This window comes from Trachypithecus francoisi, unplaced genomic scaffold (genome assembly GCF_009764315.1).
Source record: "Trachypithecus francoisi isolate TF-2019V2 unplaced genomic scaffold, Tfra_2.0 Lachesis_group6, whole genome shotgun sequence".
Taxonomy (NCBI): domain Eukaryota; kingdom Metazoa; phylum Chordata; class Mammalia; order Primates; family Cercopithecidae; genus Trachypithecus; species Trachypithecus francoisi.
Window position 1 is genome coordinate 111,905,049 of NW_022681471.1, and position 16,498 is coordinate 111,921,546.

A 16,498-nucleotide genomic window follows, 5' to 3' on the forward strand; every position below is an offset into this window, starting at 1 on the left:
TCCTTTTCTTTCTCATCATATTATGATGTCAACTATTTTATTGTGGAGTTCTTTAAAATTCATATCAAAATCCATTTTCTATTACCGTGTTATCTAGTTCTGAATTACAACGAAAATATGTTGTGTGATTTTGTTTTATTAATACCCAAACAACCATGAATGTGAGAGCTATGTTTTTGATAATTGTATAATCTGAAGCAAAATAAACTTTCACTTAACAGGAACAATCTTGAAAATTGACGAAGAAATAAAACATAAATCTACAAGTTACTCATGTATAACAAGACAAAAGAAAGAGACATATCTTGTTCCCTCCAGCCTCTACTATACTGCACTACTTAGAAAACTCACTACTCTCTTCTAACATAAAGCAAAATTTCTACTTCAGAATGGGAGGATCTGTAGGATGTGGCCCCATAAGGTGCCCTGGCCAAGGGAATAGTGCCAGCCCTGCCTTAAGCTCTCAGTCTCAATGCTCTCTTTACCTCATCTATCAAAGCGTCTTCATACAGATGTGGGTATAAACCGGGACTGCTTTTATTGATCTCAGCCAAAGCACGCAGGACTCTCATCTTGGTGGTTTCAGCATGGGCTCGTGGACCCCACAGGAACTCATAGCGTGGAGGATCACTGTTGCGCACCTGCCGGTAAACCACGTACTTATCTTGCACCAAATCTTCAGTAATGATCTTCCGGGTATCCCCATAGACTGAGTGCAGGATCCCATCATATATCCTCAACTCACCCAGGAACTCCCAGACCTCCTGTTCAGTGGCATGGTTGCCTTTCATGAAGATCAAACTTAGGAGCGACATCAGGAGACCCGACTTCGGCAGCGCATTATCACCACTCAGACTTCCTTCACTGGAGAGGCCCAGCTTGCTCACAAGGGTATAGGACTCGCCGCTGGAATCCATTTCTTTCAATTCAACGCCAAAGACCACCGCCAAACGTTCGGAGGTTCTCTTGAGGATCTCAGGGAAGCAAGGCTTGTACTGTCTGCGGACACGCCTCAGCATGTCTGCCTTCAAAATGGACTCTTTCTTCTCAAACTTCTCCTGCAGGAATTGCACCATCTTGCTCGCTTTCCTGTTTAGAGGATCTCGGTCTGTGGTTGTAAAGAACGCAGTTCTCACGGAGGGGCTTATACTTTCCTCTTCTTGACCCTTGGCAGCCACATCAGATTTTGAGCCTGAAACATCTGCATCAGGCGAGCCAGTGGGTAAAGCTCCCTGAGTCTCTGGAGGAACGGAGGCATCAGGGGAGGTGCCTAGACTTTTCTCATCTTGACCCTTGGCAGCCACATCAGATTTTGAGCATGAAACACCTGCATCAGGAGAGCCAGTGGGTGAAGTTCCCTGAGACTCCTGAGGAACAGAGGAATCAAAAGACCTACGACGAGCACCCCGACAAACAGCAGAAGAGGATGAGGAAGAGCGAGACTCTTCTTCCTTCTCTGCAGTGACCTGGGGACCCGTGAGATCTTGCGGCTGACCATGGGTCTCTCGGCGTTTCTTACGGGCATGGAGCTTACTCTTCTGACCCCGAGGCATGGTGGCTGTGGCCTATGACAGCAGGCAGGAGTGTGGACCTGAAGGTTGGCAAGGTTGGCACCTGGACGGGAGAGAGTGACATCATGTCAACACCTTCGGCAGAGAGCAACTATCCTGGCTTTAACCAGGGGCCCTTCTGGAGGTTTCCATGAAACAATTGCTCCAGGAACTCGCAGGACTCCTGTTCTCCTGGTCTGTTTGTCTCCTTCGAACTTAGGAGGAAGTTAAGAGTGAGTGTTGGCCGGGCGCGGTGGCTCAAGCCTGTAATCCCAGCACTTTGGGAGGCCGAGACGGGCGGATCACGAGGTCAGGAGATCGAAACCGTTCTGGCTAACATGGTGAAACCCCGTCTCTACTAAAAAATACAAAAAACTAGCTGGGCGAGGTGGCGGGCGCCTGTAGTCCCAGCTACTCGGGAGGCTGAGGCAGGAGAATGGCGTAAGCCCGGGAGGCGCAGCTTGCAGTGAGCTGAGATCCGGCCACTGCACTCCAGCCTGGGCGACAGAGCCAGACTCCGTCTCAAAAAAAAAAAAAAAAAAAAAAAAAGAGTGAGTGTTAGACTATAGCATGACAGCCCATTTTGGGCTTACTGAGGTGACAGCAGGGACGGGCAGTGGGGGTCCCTCTGTTCAGAGGTGCGGTCCTCTCCGTTTTTATTCTGGATCATCATAAAAATTGCAGTCAAGTCCCAGAGGCCTATTCCCCTCTGCCGCTCTGAAATTGACACTAGGAATTTTTACAGCACTAACGAGGAAGAAATACGGAAGCACTGCTGCCCAACACTTCTTTCCGGGACACCCAGACCGCCTAGGGCTGACAGCAGCGGAGGCATTTGAGTGCTCTTGCTGTTATATCGAGAACGGTCCCCATGGTAATCAGACTCCTCATCCTGACTCTTCCCACAACCCGGAAATCACCCTCGCTGACCTGCTGCCACCTTCTTACAACCAGGGACCTACCTCTCTGACTCTCACGGGGACAAAGAGAGAATGCACCTCTCTCTAGAGACCTGCCCGGACCCCCAGGCTGACATCAGGGGCGTATTTCAGTGCAACCCGTGCTGCGGCATGGAGTCCCTTCAGTCTTAAGCAGAGTATTCCTCTTAGCTACGCAGTGCCTGAGATTTCTCTCTCTACTGACCTGAGTCCACCAGCCTTCGACTGAGGACTTCACGCTCTTCGACCCCACAGAAAAAGCGAATGGACTTTGGGCCTAACAGCCTTGCTTCGGGACTCCTCAGTTACCATCTTAGGAGCAGGATGGGGCAGGGCTCTCTGAAGCTGCCCTTTTTTAGGGGGTAGAGGGTTGTAGTTGTTGGGGAATGTCCCCTGAGTTCTAGGTCAAGATACCCACTAAGATACCTGAGAATATCTGGGATGCCCCCTTCCGCTGACCTGATGCGCACTTTTCAGACCAAGGCCTCCTGGCCGCTTTTCTACGCGGAAGTCAGGAGGAACCACTTCCGGCCATGCCCACCTGGCCTTCCCAGCATAACAGCAGGGGTGGGGCTCTGTCACTCACCGTGTGTTCTGTGGACTGGGTGGCTGCCGAAAAACTCACATAAAATTCTTTCCGGTGCTCTTCGTGGACCCTTAGACTTCTCTGTCTGCTGAGCTGAATCAGTCAACAGGAGATGGAGGATCTCATTCCCTGAGAGTCCTGAGTAGGAAGTAAGGTGGAGCCTGAGCCGGGAACCCATGCCAGGATCTTCCAAGACTGACAGTAGGGATGGGGCTCTGTGGGACACCCTTTCCCGGAACGGACTTTGCCCTCAGCCCTCACTCAGTGTCATCACTTCATTCTTGCCATGTTCCTTCCCTCTACTGACTTAAGGACACCCTCTCAGACTAGACTTCAACTTCCTGAGACTCCTCATGTGCAGTTCACCTGCACTACTGCCTGGGGCCTCCTAGACCTAGCTGCAGCCAGTTAGTTATGCTGTGGAGTTAGGGCAAAGGAGGAGACATGCTGAGCCCTCTTCTTTTCTAAGATGTGCGGTCTTTCAGCAGTCAATTAAGGTCCACCCACTGACTGCTGTCAGGCCTTGCGATTTTTCCCTTTTTTGTTATGAATTCATCCCCTTCTCCCAACCATAGCCTTCAAAAATCAACAAGGAGAAAAGAAGGGGACTCCTTATCATGGCAGCTTTGTCAGTGCTTTCTCTTGGCTGACATCAGCATCATCAAATGTTTCAGGAGTATATTAATATTCTTATTACATGTGCTTCACTGTGACACTTCTATTTTAGTATATGTTTTACATTCTATTACAATGATCATTAAAAAAATCAGCCCTCATTCACTATAGAGATTTTAGGTGGTTATTACCACAATGTCTGAACTCATACTGCTTTAACCAACTCAAATGTTTGTTATTACCCGTGATTCCAGCATGTGGCACCTGAGATGTTGCCTCAGATTCTTTAAATGAAGTTGTAGAAGATCGTTGTCCCAGGCACGCAGAAAGAAGCAAAGGCAGAACTTTAAAATAATTCCTGCAACTAATGCTGTCATGTTTGTTACTGCAGGCTATGGATCTGTTTTCACTTCAGGGCGGGCCACCATATAAGCAATGGTTCAACAGAGACTTATTGTCTCTCGGGGTTCTCATTTTGTTATTTTGCTGATGTTTATGGCATTGTTCTTTATTTTTTCTTTAGATTTCCCATGGTTAATGTTGGGCATGGGAAAGAAGCACTAGCTTGGTTGTCATCTTGGAAGCTGTAGATAAAAACTATATCTGTAAATAACCTAAGGAGAATGGATATCTTTGCAATATAGGCATACCTCATTTTATTGCAATCTGATATATTATACTTCACAGTTATTGTGTTTTCTTACAAATTGAAGCTTTGTGTCAACGTTGATTCAAGCAAGTCCTTCAGTGCCATCTTTCCAACAGTATGTGCTAACTTTGTATATTTGTGTCATATTTGGTATTTATGGCAATATTTCAAACATTTTCATGACTATTATTATGGTGATCTGTGATTAGTGATCTTTGATGTTATTATTGTAATTGTTTTAGAGAAGCATGAACAGCACCCATATCAGATAGCAAATTTAATTGATAAATGTTATGTGTGTTCAGGCTGCTCGACTGGTCAGCCATTCTCCTTTCTCCCTCTATTTGGGCCTGCCTCTTCTCTAAGGTGCAAAAATATTGAAATTAGGCCAGTTGATAACTGTACAATGGGCTTTAGGTCATCAAGTGAAAGAAAGGCTCAAATGCCTCTCACTTTACATCAAATGTTGAAAATAATTAAGCTTAGGTAAGGAAGGCATGTTGAAAGCTGAGAGGCTGAAAGCTAGGCTTCTTGCATCAAACAATTAGCCAAATTGTCAAAGCAAAGGAAAAGTTATTGAAGGAAGTTAAAAATGCTGCTCCAGTGAATGTACAAATGATGAGAAAGGAAAAGAGCCTTATTGCTGATTTGGAGAAGGTAGAAGATCAAACCACTCACAACATTCCCTTAATCCAAAACCCGATCCAAATCAAGACCCTAACTCTCTTTAATTCTATGAAGGTTGAGAGAAGTGAGGAAGGTGCACAAAAAAAGTTTGAAGCCAGGGGAGGTTGGTTTATGAGATTTAAGGAAAGAAGCTCTCTCCATAACATAAAAGTGCAAGATGAAGCAAGTGCTGATGGAAAAGCTGCAGCAAGTTATCAAGAGTATCTAGCTAAGATCATTGATGAGGATGACTACACTAAAGATTTTCAAAAACAGATGAAACAGCCTTATATTGGAAGAAGATGCCATCTAGGACTTTCATAGCTAGATAGGAAAAGTCAGTTCCTGGTGCCAAACTTCAAAGGACAAGCTGACTCTGTTGTTATGGGCTAATGTAGCTGCTGATTTTAGTTTGAGGCCAGTGCTCATTTACCATTCCATAAATTTTAAGGCCCTTAAGAATTTTGTTAAATCTTCTCAGCCTGTGTTCCATAAATGGAACAACAAAGCCTGGATGACATCACATCTTTTTGCAGCTTGGCGTTACTGAAAATTTTAAGCTCAATGTCACGACCTACTGCTCAGAAAAAAAAAAAAGATTCCTTTCAAAATATGAGTGCTCATTAACAGATCATTAACAATGTACCTGGTTACCCAAGAGCTGCAATGGAGCTACACAAAGAGATTAATGTTGTTTCTATGCCTGCTAATATAGCATCCATTATGCAGCCCATGGAACAAGAAGTCATTTTCACTGCCAGGTCTTATTATTTAAGAAATACATTTTTAAAGTCTGCCAAAGATTGTGATTTCTATGATGTACCTTTGCAAAGTAAATTGAAAACCTTCTGGAAAGGATTCACCATTGTACATGTCATTGATGGAAGGAAGTCAAAATATCAACATAATAGGAGCTTGGAAAAAATGGACTCTAACCCTTACGGATGATTTTGAGGGGTTTAAGACTTCAGTGCAGGAAGTAACTGCAGATATGGTAGAATAGCAAGAGAATTGAATTAGAAATGGTGCTTGTAGATGTGACTGAATTTTTGTAATCTCATGATAAAACTTGAATGGATGAGGAGTTGCTTCTTATGTATGAACTAATAAAGTAGTTTCTTGAGATTGAATCTACTCTTTGTGAAAATGCTGTGAACATTGTTGAAATGAAAACACAATATTTTAAATCTTACAAAATCTTAGTTGATAAAGCAGGGGCAGGGTTGAGATGATTGACTGTAGTTTTGAAAGATGTTCTACTGTGGGTAAAATGTTCTCAAACAGCATGGCATGCTACAGGGAATATTTTGTGAAAGGAAGAGTCAATCAATGTGGCAGATTCCTTTGATATGGTTTGGCTCTGTGTCCCCACCCAAATCTAATCTTGAATTGTGACCCCCAAGTGTTGAGGGAGGAAAGTGATTGGATCATGGGGGCAATTGCCCCCATGCTGTTCTCATGATAGTGAGTGAGTTCTCATGACATCTGATGGTTCTGTAAGTGTCTGGCATTTCCCCTAATTGCTCTTCTCTCTCCTGCCACCATCTGAAGAAGGTCCTTGCTTCCTCTTCACCTTCCACCATGGTCATAAGTTTCCTGAGGCCTCCCCAGCCATGTGGAACTGTGAATCAATTAAACCTCTTTTCTTTATAAATTACCCAGTCTTGGGTGGTATCTTCACAGCCGTGTGAGAAAGGACTAATACAATAAATTGGTACCAGGAGTTTGGGGCACTGCTATAAAGATACTTAAATGTGGAAGCAACATTGGAACTGGGTAACAGGCAGAGGTTGGAACAGTTTGGAGAGCTCAGAAGAAGACAGGAAGGTGTGGGAAAGTTTGGAACTTCCTAGAGACTTGTTGAATGGTTTTAACCAAAATGCTGATAGTCATGTGAACAATGAAGTCCAGGCTGAGGTGGTCTCAGATGGAGATGAGGAACTTATTGGGAACTGGAACAAATGTCACTCTTGCTATGCTTTAACAAACAAACTGGTAGCATTTTGCCCCTGTGCTAGAGATCTGTGAAACTTCAAACCTGAGAGAGATGATTAGAGTATCTGGCAGAAGAAATTTCTAAGCAGCAAAGTGTTCAAGATGTGACAGAGCATAAAAGCTTGAAAATTTTGCAGCCTGATGATGCAATAGAAAAGAAAAACCCACTTTCTGGGAAGAAATTCAAGTCGGCTGCAGAAATTTACACAAGTAGTAAGAAGTAAGAAGTCAAATGTTAATTGCCAAGACAATGGGGAAAATGTTTCCAGGGCATTTAGGTGACCTTGGTGGCAGCCCCTCCTATCACAGGCCCAGAGGCCTAGAAGGAAAAAATTGGTTTTGAGGGTGGGCCCCAGGGCCCCTCTGTGCAGCCTCCAGACTCATTTTCCTGTCTCCCAGCTGCCCCTGCTCCAGTCATGGCTAAAAGGGGCCAAGGAACAGCTTGAGCCATTGCTTCAGAGGGTGCAAGCTCCAAGCCTTGGTGGCTTCCATATGGTGTTGACCCTGTGGGTGCACTGAAGGCAAGAACTGAGGTTTGGGAACCACCACCTAGATTTCAGAAGATGCATGGAAATGCCTGGAAGTTTGCTACAGGGGTGGAACCCTCATGTAGAACCATTGCTAGGGCAGTTCGGAAGGGAAATGTGGGGTTGGATCCCCCGCACAGAGTCCCTACTGGGCACTGCCTAATGGAGCTGTGAGAAGAGGGCACCATCCACCAGACCCCAAAATGGTCGATCCACCAACAGCTTGCACCATGTGCTTGGAAAAGCAGCAGGCACTCAATGCCAACCCGTGAAGGAGTTGCCCAAGGCCATGGGAGCCCAACCTTCCATCAGTGTGCCCCAGATGTGAGACATGGAGTCAAAGGAGATCATTTTGGAACTTTAAGATTTAATGGCTGCCTCACTGGATTTCACACTTGCATGGGACCTGTAGACCCTTTGTTTTGGCCATTTGGAATGGAAACATTTATACAATGATACAATGCCTGTACCCAAGTTGTATCTTGGAAGTAACTAACTTGCTTTTGATTTTACAGGCTCATAGGTGGAAGGGACCTGCCTTGTCTCAGATGAGATTTTGGACTTGGACTTTCAGGTTAATGCTGGAAATAGTTAAGGCTTTGGGGGACTGTTGGGAAGGCATGATTGCTTTTGAAATGTGAAAAGACATGAGATTTGGGAGGGGCTGGCGGAATGATATGGTTTGGCTCTGTGTCCCTACCCAAATCTCATCTTGAATTGTAATTCCTATGTGTTGAGGGAAGGACCTGTAATCCCCATGTGTTGAGGGCAGGAGGTGACTGGATCATGGGGGTGGTTTCCCCCATACTGTTCTCTTGATAATGAGTTCTCATGAAATCTGATGGTTTTATAAGCTCTGGCATTTCCCCTGCTTGCTCTTCTGTTTCCTGCCACCATGTGATGAAGGTCCTTGCTTCCCCTTCACCTTCCACCATGATTGTAAGTTTCCCGAGGCCTCCCCAGCCATGTGGAACTGTGAGTCAATTAAACCTCTTTCCTTTATAAATTATACAGTCTCAGTTAGTATCTGTATAGCAGTGTGAGAATGGACTAAGACAACATTGTTGCCTTATTTTGAGAAATTACCACAGCCAACTCAACCCTTGGCAATCACTACTCTTATTAATAGGCAACCATCAACATTAAGGCATGATCTTCCACCAGCGAAAAAGGTTACAATTCACTGAAGGCTCAGATGATCGTTAGCATTTTTTAGCATTAAAGTATTTTTTTAAATTAAGGTATGTACATTTTTTTAAAAATCATGTAATTGAAAACTTAATAGGCTACAGTATAGGGTGTACATAACTTTTTTATGGACCAGGAAACCAAAAAATTGTGACTCACTTTATTGCAATATTCAGTTCATTGTGGTGTCTGGATCTGAACCCACAATATTTCTGAAGTGTGCCTATAGTCTATTTTCCTTAATAAACATAGAATACTGCTGTATTGGCACTTTTTCCCCAACTGTATCAGTAAATTTTCATAATTACCTCCATAAAGGTTTTGTATATTTCAGTAAGGTTTCAACTTAGGTATGTTTTAGGTGTTGTTGCTGTTGTGAATGGTATTTTTTCCATTTCATACCTCTTATTTATTTTGGTATTTTTATGCGTGGATTTTTATGACTATATATGCCAATCCAGGTTTGTGGTATCATACCTCTGTGTGTTTTTCCAGACTTTATTGGGAATGCTTCTAATTTCAAAGTTATAAAGGTTTGGCTACAATTACCATATGGAAGTTTCATTACTATGTAAGTTTGCTAAAAGTTATTGCTATGTACTTGTCTTGAATTTTATTAGTTATTTTTTAATTTTTGTGTGGACATAGTGGGTGTATATATTTATGGAGTACATGAGATGTTTTGATGGAGACATGCAATGTGAAATCAGAGTGTCATGGAGAATGGGGTAGCAGTCCCCTCAAGCATGTATCCTTTATGTTACGAACAATGCAATCACAGTCTTTTAGTTATTTTTAAATATGCAAATAAGTTATTATTGACTATAGTCACCTTGATGTGTGATAAAATAATATGTATTATTCATTTTTTCTAACTATGTTTTTGTGCCCATTAAACATCCCCCATCCCCCTCAACTCCCACTACCCTACCTAGACTCTGGTAATCATCCTTCTACTCCCCATGTCCATGAATTCAATTGTTTTGATTGTGTTGAATTTTTATCAAAGGCTTCAACTCTGCCCTTGCACATGATCAAATGATATAGGAAAAAAATGCTCAATATATAGGCCAATATATAGGGGAATGTCAATTAAAACCAGTGTGAGATATCACCCCACACCTGTTAGAATTGGTTTTATGAAAAAGACAAGTGATAGCAAGTGTTGGCAATGATGTGAAGAAAACAGAATCCTTGTACACTGATGGTGGGAATGTAAATTAGTGCAGTCATTTTGGAAAATGCTATGGAAGTTCCTCCAAAACTAAAATTAGAATTACCATATTATCTAGCAACCCTACTTCTGGGTATATATGCAAATAAATTGAAATCAGTCATTTCAACATTACTCCCAATAACCAAGAAAGATATGGACGTGATGTAAGTGCCCTTCAAAGGATGAATGGATAAAGAAAACGTTTATATGTTTATATGTATATATACAGTATATATGTACATATATACATATATGTTACACATATATGTCTATTAATACATATAACTGTAACATATACATGTAACATGTATAAACACATATGTATATATGCATATATGTGTATATAAACATATATGTATATATATACAAATATATGTATATATGTATATATATACAAATATATGTATACATATATGTATATATACATGCATATACATATATACACACACAATATATGCACAGTGGAATACTATACAGCCTTAAATAAGGGAATTCTGTCATTCATGACAACATGGATAGACTTGGAGGACATTATGCTAACTGAAATAAGCTAGGAACAGAAAGAAAAATACGATATGATCTCACTTATATGTGGAATCTAAAAACATAGATCTCATGGAAACAGAGAGTAAAAGGTTACTAGAAATGGGGTGTTGGGGATAGGGAATAGAGAGATGTTGATCAAAGAATATAAAGTTTCAGTTAGACTGGAGGGGTAAGTTTTTGTGATCAATTGCACTACATGGTGACCACAATTAATCATAATATATCGCACATTTCAAAATTGCTAAAAGAATGGATTTTTAAAGTCTTCACCACAAAAAACATAAGTTGATGAGATGATGGCTATGTTACTTTGATTAAATCTTTCTACAATGTATACACAGACAAAACATTACATTGTATCTCATAAATATACACAATTATTTTTACCAAGTAAAATAAATTTCAAAATACTATAGTAATTAAAAATTGATGCTATACTTATGCCATACTTACAGAGATAAGCAAATAGATTAGGAGACTGAATAGAATGTCCTAAAATAGACCTACTTATACATGGATTCTTGATTATTAAAAATGTCATTTCAGGGAAGTGGATAAAGAAGAGTGTTTTTACTAAAATAAGACTGGATATACAAATGTGAAAAAAGTGGAACACTTCTTCACACTATACAAAACTCAATTCTAGGAGGGATTAAACCTTACTTTAAATATTTCATGATAAAAATGTTTAAACTTACAAAATAGTAAAGAAGAATAAAAATAATTTTGCATATATGTTTTTCTCAACTAGGGACACAACAGCACTGGGCAAGTAGGATGTATGGAAGTAAAGTACTGAAAGACAGGTGACACTAGTCAAGTGAATAACAGGAGGGCTAGCTGGGTAACGTGTGAGCTAGAGAAGAAATGGCAAGTCCTTCTAATAAATGGCAACTCCATTATTCCCCCTTTTCCCCCTCAATACCATTTGTTGTCCCTGATACCATGGTGGACCTTTACTTTCAAAGAGTAGTGGATGAGACATGTTGCTGGCTTTGGAAAAAGCTACCTGGGCCAAAGATCTGTTCATTCCATCTGCCTGCACACCAGCACCAGTCTCCCCACTGACCAGTGGATCTCTGCTTTCCCAACAAGTATAAATTTGACAGTAGTGTTATAGAAAGTAGTGACTAAGGAATGATTACAGACACACTGAAGAGAACCAAAATGTTACTGAGTTGGAGGCAGTGCCAACTTATCCACATATGACAGGAGCTGTATCCTACCTCATTCCCCAGCAAGATCAATATTTCTGATGTAAGGTTAAAAAAATTTTTTTGGAGCATAGCCCTCTCCCGCTTTTGTCCAAGTGGAGGCATCCTGCACATTCTTGTGTTTAGCTGGGAAACCCTCTTGTAGAAGCTCATAATTGGGGTTTAGAGTACTTAATGGAGCAAGGGAGGAGTCTCTCTCTGTGTTGCTTTCAGGACTACTCTGAATGAAAAGAGGTCAGAAAGCAGGGAGTAACATCAAGTTAATTCCACAGTGGGCAGGCAGCTTAGAATGATCCCGTTGTGAGGGCCTCTTCCTCTGGCTAGTGAACTATTACGTTGGTGCAAAAGTAATCGTGATTTTGCCATTAAAAGTGATGGCTAACAAATACAACCACACAGGGCAGGTTGTCCTTGCAAGTGCCTAAATGAGGACTCTCTACTGTGTAAGTGGTATTTGGGTCTCCAGAGAGAAAGAATTTAGGCTGATAACCTGTGCTTAATGTGGAGAAGTCACCCAGAAATTGGTCCAAAGGATCATAATCTGAGGGGAACTGGAGGAGGATGGGTGCTATCTTGCCTGCCTCATCAATCATGGGTACTTCCCAGCCAGAGCAAGGCTGGTTTCCACCTCTATTCTACATACTTCCTTCCAGCTATCCTCAACTTTGACGATAAGAACAACTCCTTACTCGAACATTTCATTAACTTATTTCTACCTGTTACAGGTAACACTTTCGGCTTAGAAACTTGGAACATAAAGAATGAAGAAAAACTAGAAGGAAGAGTTACTATCTGGGTAAATATAATAGACTATTTTTCTTATATTCATTTTCTATTGCTGCATAACAAAGTATCACCAATTTAGCAAGGCAAGAAAAACAAATTTATTATCTCACAGTTTTCTGTGTGTAAAGTGTCCAGGCAAAACTCAACTGAGGTTTCTGCTTTAGAGTTTTACCTGACTGCATTCAAGGTATCAGCTGATCTGTGTTCTCATCTGAATGCTAAATGGAGAAAAATCTAAACTCACTCACCGTGTCACTATGTTGGCAATAGAGCTAAGAAACCTGCTGTGCAAATGTAAAGTTACCATGTTCTATACACTGGATGAAGTGTCTATGGAGCTCCTTGGAAAAAGAAAAGACTCCTGATTTTAAGATGTGCCTTCTGAACGACAAAGGGTATGGCAGAATATGGCAGTATCACTCCATGCTGGAAAAGCGCTCTAAGCTGAAATAAACCTATGCGTCACTTTGGGCTATGGAGAAAAATGAAACTTGTTTAATTAAACATATAGAACCCTGAAAAATAGCTTACAAAACAATAAGCCATGGCCATATGTAAAACCATATCTTTTGTTAAGAGCTCATTTAGAAGTAATAAAACTAATTTTAAAAGAATGACACAGAAGTGGGGAAGAATCACAAGAAAAAAGTCATTCTCCATATAATACCACCATATTTCCAGTAAAGAAAGTAAATGTTATAAAGAGAGTTGACCACAATATATATTTGTATAAGATCTTAGAGAAATAAATGTGTCGTTCCATTAACCCGTAATCATACAACTATTCTGACTTGTTACTTTGGTACCATTATTTGCAATGTTTATTTTTCTCTGTAGTTGATCTATGATCTGATGTTATTCTCCCTCTTTTTCTGTTCTTCTAGCACACAAGTCTATAGTCTTGTGTTTGCTTATACAGAAGTCCAGTATTTATGGCAAAGGATTCCTCAGAACTTTAGGGCTCTCCTACAATTTTCTCTAGCCATTTCTAGGAAAACTTGGAGTAATTTGTCCCATTAGGGGACTCTATAATTATTTAATACTTCAGTGATTTGCTGGTAGCCTCAGAAACTAAAGAGCAATACAAAACTGATACTTTGACTTTGTTTTAATTCCTCTCTCCTGGTACAGAAAAAGGAGAATTTTCCCCACCCTTTTTTCTTAGAGCATTTACTTCAGAGAAACTATAAATATAAAATATTTTCTTTTATAAGCTAAATAAGCCACTTGCCAGTTTTATAGCTCAGGATTGTTTTCCCTTTTGATGAAAACAATTAGCCAACACAGAAGGCCACCTTAATTATTAAGTGAATTTAGAAAGGACTCTGCATGACAAATGGTGCCATCAAGTTCTCTTCCTTGAGGACTAATTATCTTTTATATGAAGAAGATGTATTTAACAGGTTGTATCAGCTTGACTACATAAAAGGTGGAGATTGCTTTCTGTCTTTGCTATCTCTTTAGTGGATTGCCTATGATGTGCATCACATTCCAGTTTAATGATTATTCCATAAAACTTGTTTTCTTTCTTATATGATAATATTGACGTTTACCTAAGCCCTGTGATCTTGGGAAACAGTGCAGGTTAAGAAACTTTCTTTCTCCCCTTGAACCCCCAACTTTGTTTTCTAGCAGAAAAAGGTTTATTGGAAAGAACCACTCTTCACCACGTGACTTAGACAAGACTCATGGAAGCCTCTCTGGTTTACCGATGACAAGCCCAGACAAAGATCCTCAATATTCCCTTTCTTTTCCTTGTACATGACAAATAAACTGCTTGTTTCTACTAATCAATCGAAACAAAATACTTGTTGGCCAAACTTTGGTTAGGATTTTCTTTTTCCTCCACGCTCGTGAACTTTGGCCCACTCTCAACTAAGCCAGTACGCAACCCCTCTTGAGGATAGATTGGCCTCAGGGTAAAAATTCTCTAATCAGCTATCAAGTCACAACAGCCTTTCATCCCACTTCCTCACACACCTGGTTCTTTCTAGCTTTGTTTATTCTCTCTATAAAGAAAAGCTTTGCCTAACTCTTGAGATACTCGCATATCTTATAGTCACAGTGTTCTTCCTATTGCAGTAGTCTCCACCTATTTCAAAAGTCTCTCTTGCAATAATTATTTTTGAGAAAAGTCTCTTCTTACTAAGTCTGAATTGTTTATTTGCCATATATTTTGTGGAGAGGTATTTTTGCATTAGCAGGATATTTTGTTTCTAACTGTTTCCTCAACACATGTAATATAATCATGAGGATGTCATTTCATCATCTTTACAATGACTGATTACATAGAAGCAAGTCACAAGCCTACTAATGCTCAAGGATAGTCACACACAAAGGCATGACTGTCAAGAGGTGGAGTTCATGGGATACCCATGAGACTCTGTCAGCTAGGTCCCAATGTTTAATGTTCCTACCTTATTCGAAATACATTTAACTTCCTCCAAGGTCCCCCAAAATCTGACTCAATTACAACATCAGCTCAAAATTCAAGTCTCATCATCTAAATCAGGTCCAACTGCACATGATGAGGCTGTGTGGAGAGTAGTTCATTAAGCATACCAGCTGGGGACAATAAATCTCTATTTGTGGACCTGTGAAATGAAAGAGACTAGTCATCAGTCCTAACACATCCGGTGCACAGTGGTGGGATAGGCGTAGGATAACATCTGTACACATTTCACTTGATCTCCATTTTTTGAGCCTCAAAACTTTACAAATGAGTTATTTCATATTTCCAAAGAAACACCTACTTGATGCTCTGTTATCCTGTTCCAAATGATAAAATGAGATGGAAAATTTCCACATTTGTTTTATAAAATAGAAAACTTCTACTCTTAAACCTGATACACGGCAACAAATGTATTGAATAATTGAAGTGGTGATTCATATACTCGTAAGGCTATTCACATTTTCTGTTAAAATGAGCAACATTTATAAATGAACTAGAAAGAAAGAAACTATAAAAGAATGAAAGTAAGAAAAAGAAGGAAAGGAAAGAAAAGAAAGAAGGAAGAAGAAAGAAAAGAAAAGAAAAGAAAGAAAGGTAAACTATGTGTTGCCACATAAAACAGGAAGACAAAATGTTACACATTGTGTTTCCTCCAGTCCAATACCAGTCCCTCACTACTTAGACTGTTGACTGCTTTCTTTAACCACAAAATGGAGAAACTAACTCAGATTTATTCATTACAGATGGGAGAAGCAGTGGGACAGTAGCCCCAGAACATGCACTGTTCATAGATAGGAGTGCCAGTCTCACTCCTGCTCTCTCTCATCTCTTGAAGACTCTTCTTACAGATTTGGGAAGATACTACAGATTGTATCATTGATCTTGGTCAAAACTTCCAGGACTTTAATCTTTCTGGTTTCAGCATGGGCTCTTTCACCCTGCAGGAACTCATAGAGTGAAGGATAATTATTGGACACGTGCCAGTATTCCAGGTACTTTTCCTGTACCAAATTTCTGGTAATGAGCTTTCTGGCTGTCTGTAGATGAAGCGTTAGCTTCTATCCTGCACCTTCATTGTATTCAGGAATTTCAAGATTTTCTCTTCAGTGTGACAGTTGCCCTTCAAGAAGGTCACACCCAGGAGAGTTATTAGGAAACTGACTGGTCTTAGATAACCACTTATCACCACTCAGACTTCTCTCATTGGGGGAAATCCAGCTTCCTAATAAAGGCATAAGAAGAATGACTATAGGGTTGACTTCTTTCAATTCAAGGCCGAAGACCTGTTCCATGTGCTTCGAATAACAATGAGACAATATTTTTCACCACAAAGATTGAATAAAATGTAAAAGAATGATAAAAGTAAATGTCTCTGAGAATATAAGGCACTCATATACATTAAGAGACTAGGGACTGCAGTATAGCATTTTGGAAACAGAACTTTAGCAGTACAACATTTGTAAAACATTTCAGTCTTCACACCTTTCCCACTTTAATCCAATTTGTACTTCTCTGTGTCTTTCTTATGAGAAGGTGTGCACATTTTCCTCAAGATTTCATGTTCAAAAAT

The 16,498-nt window shown here is 40.5% G+C and overlaps 1 protein-coding gene across 1 annotated transcript; it reads right to left on the reverse strand.

Annotated features, from left to right (window-relative positions):
* Nucleotides 1-428: 428 nt before the first annotated feature.
* On the reverse strand, nucleotides 429-1,553 carry LOC117078131 (melanoma-associated antigen B6-like). The gene has a single exon (XM_033201621.1). The coding sequence runs from the start codon at nucleotides 1,551-1,553 to the stop codon at nucleotides 456-458; it is 1,098 nt and encodes a 365-aa protein (XP_033057512.1). The 3' UTR covers nucleotides 429-455.
* Nucleotides 1,554-16,498: the final 14,945 nt, after the last annotated feature.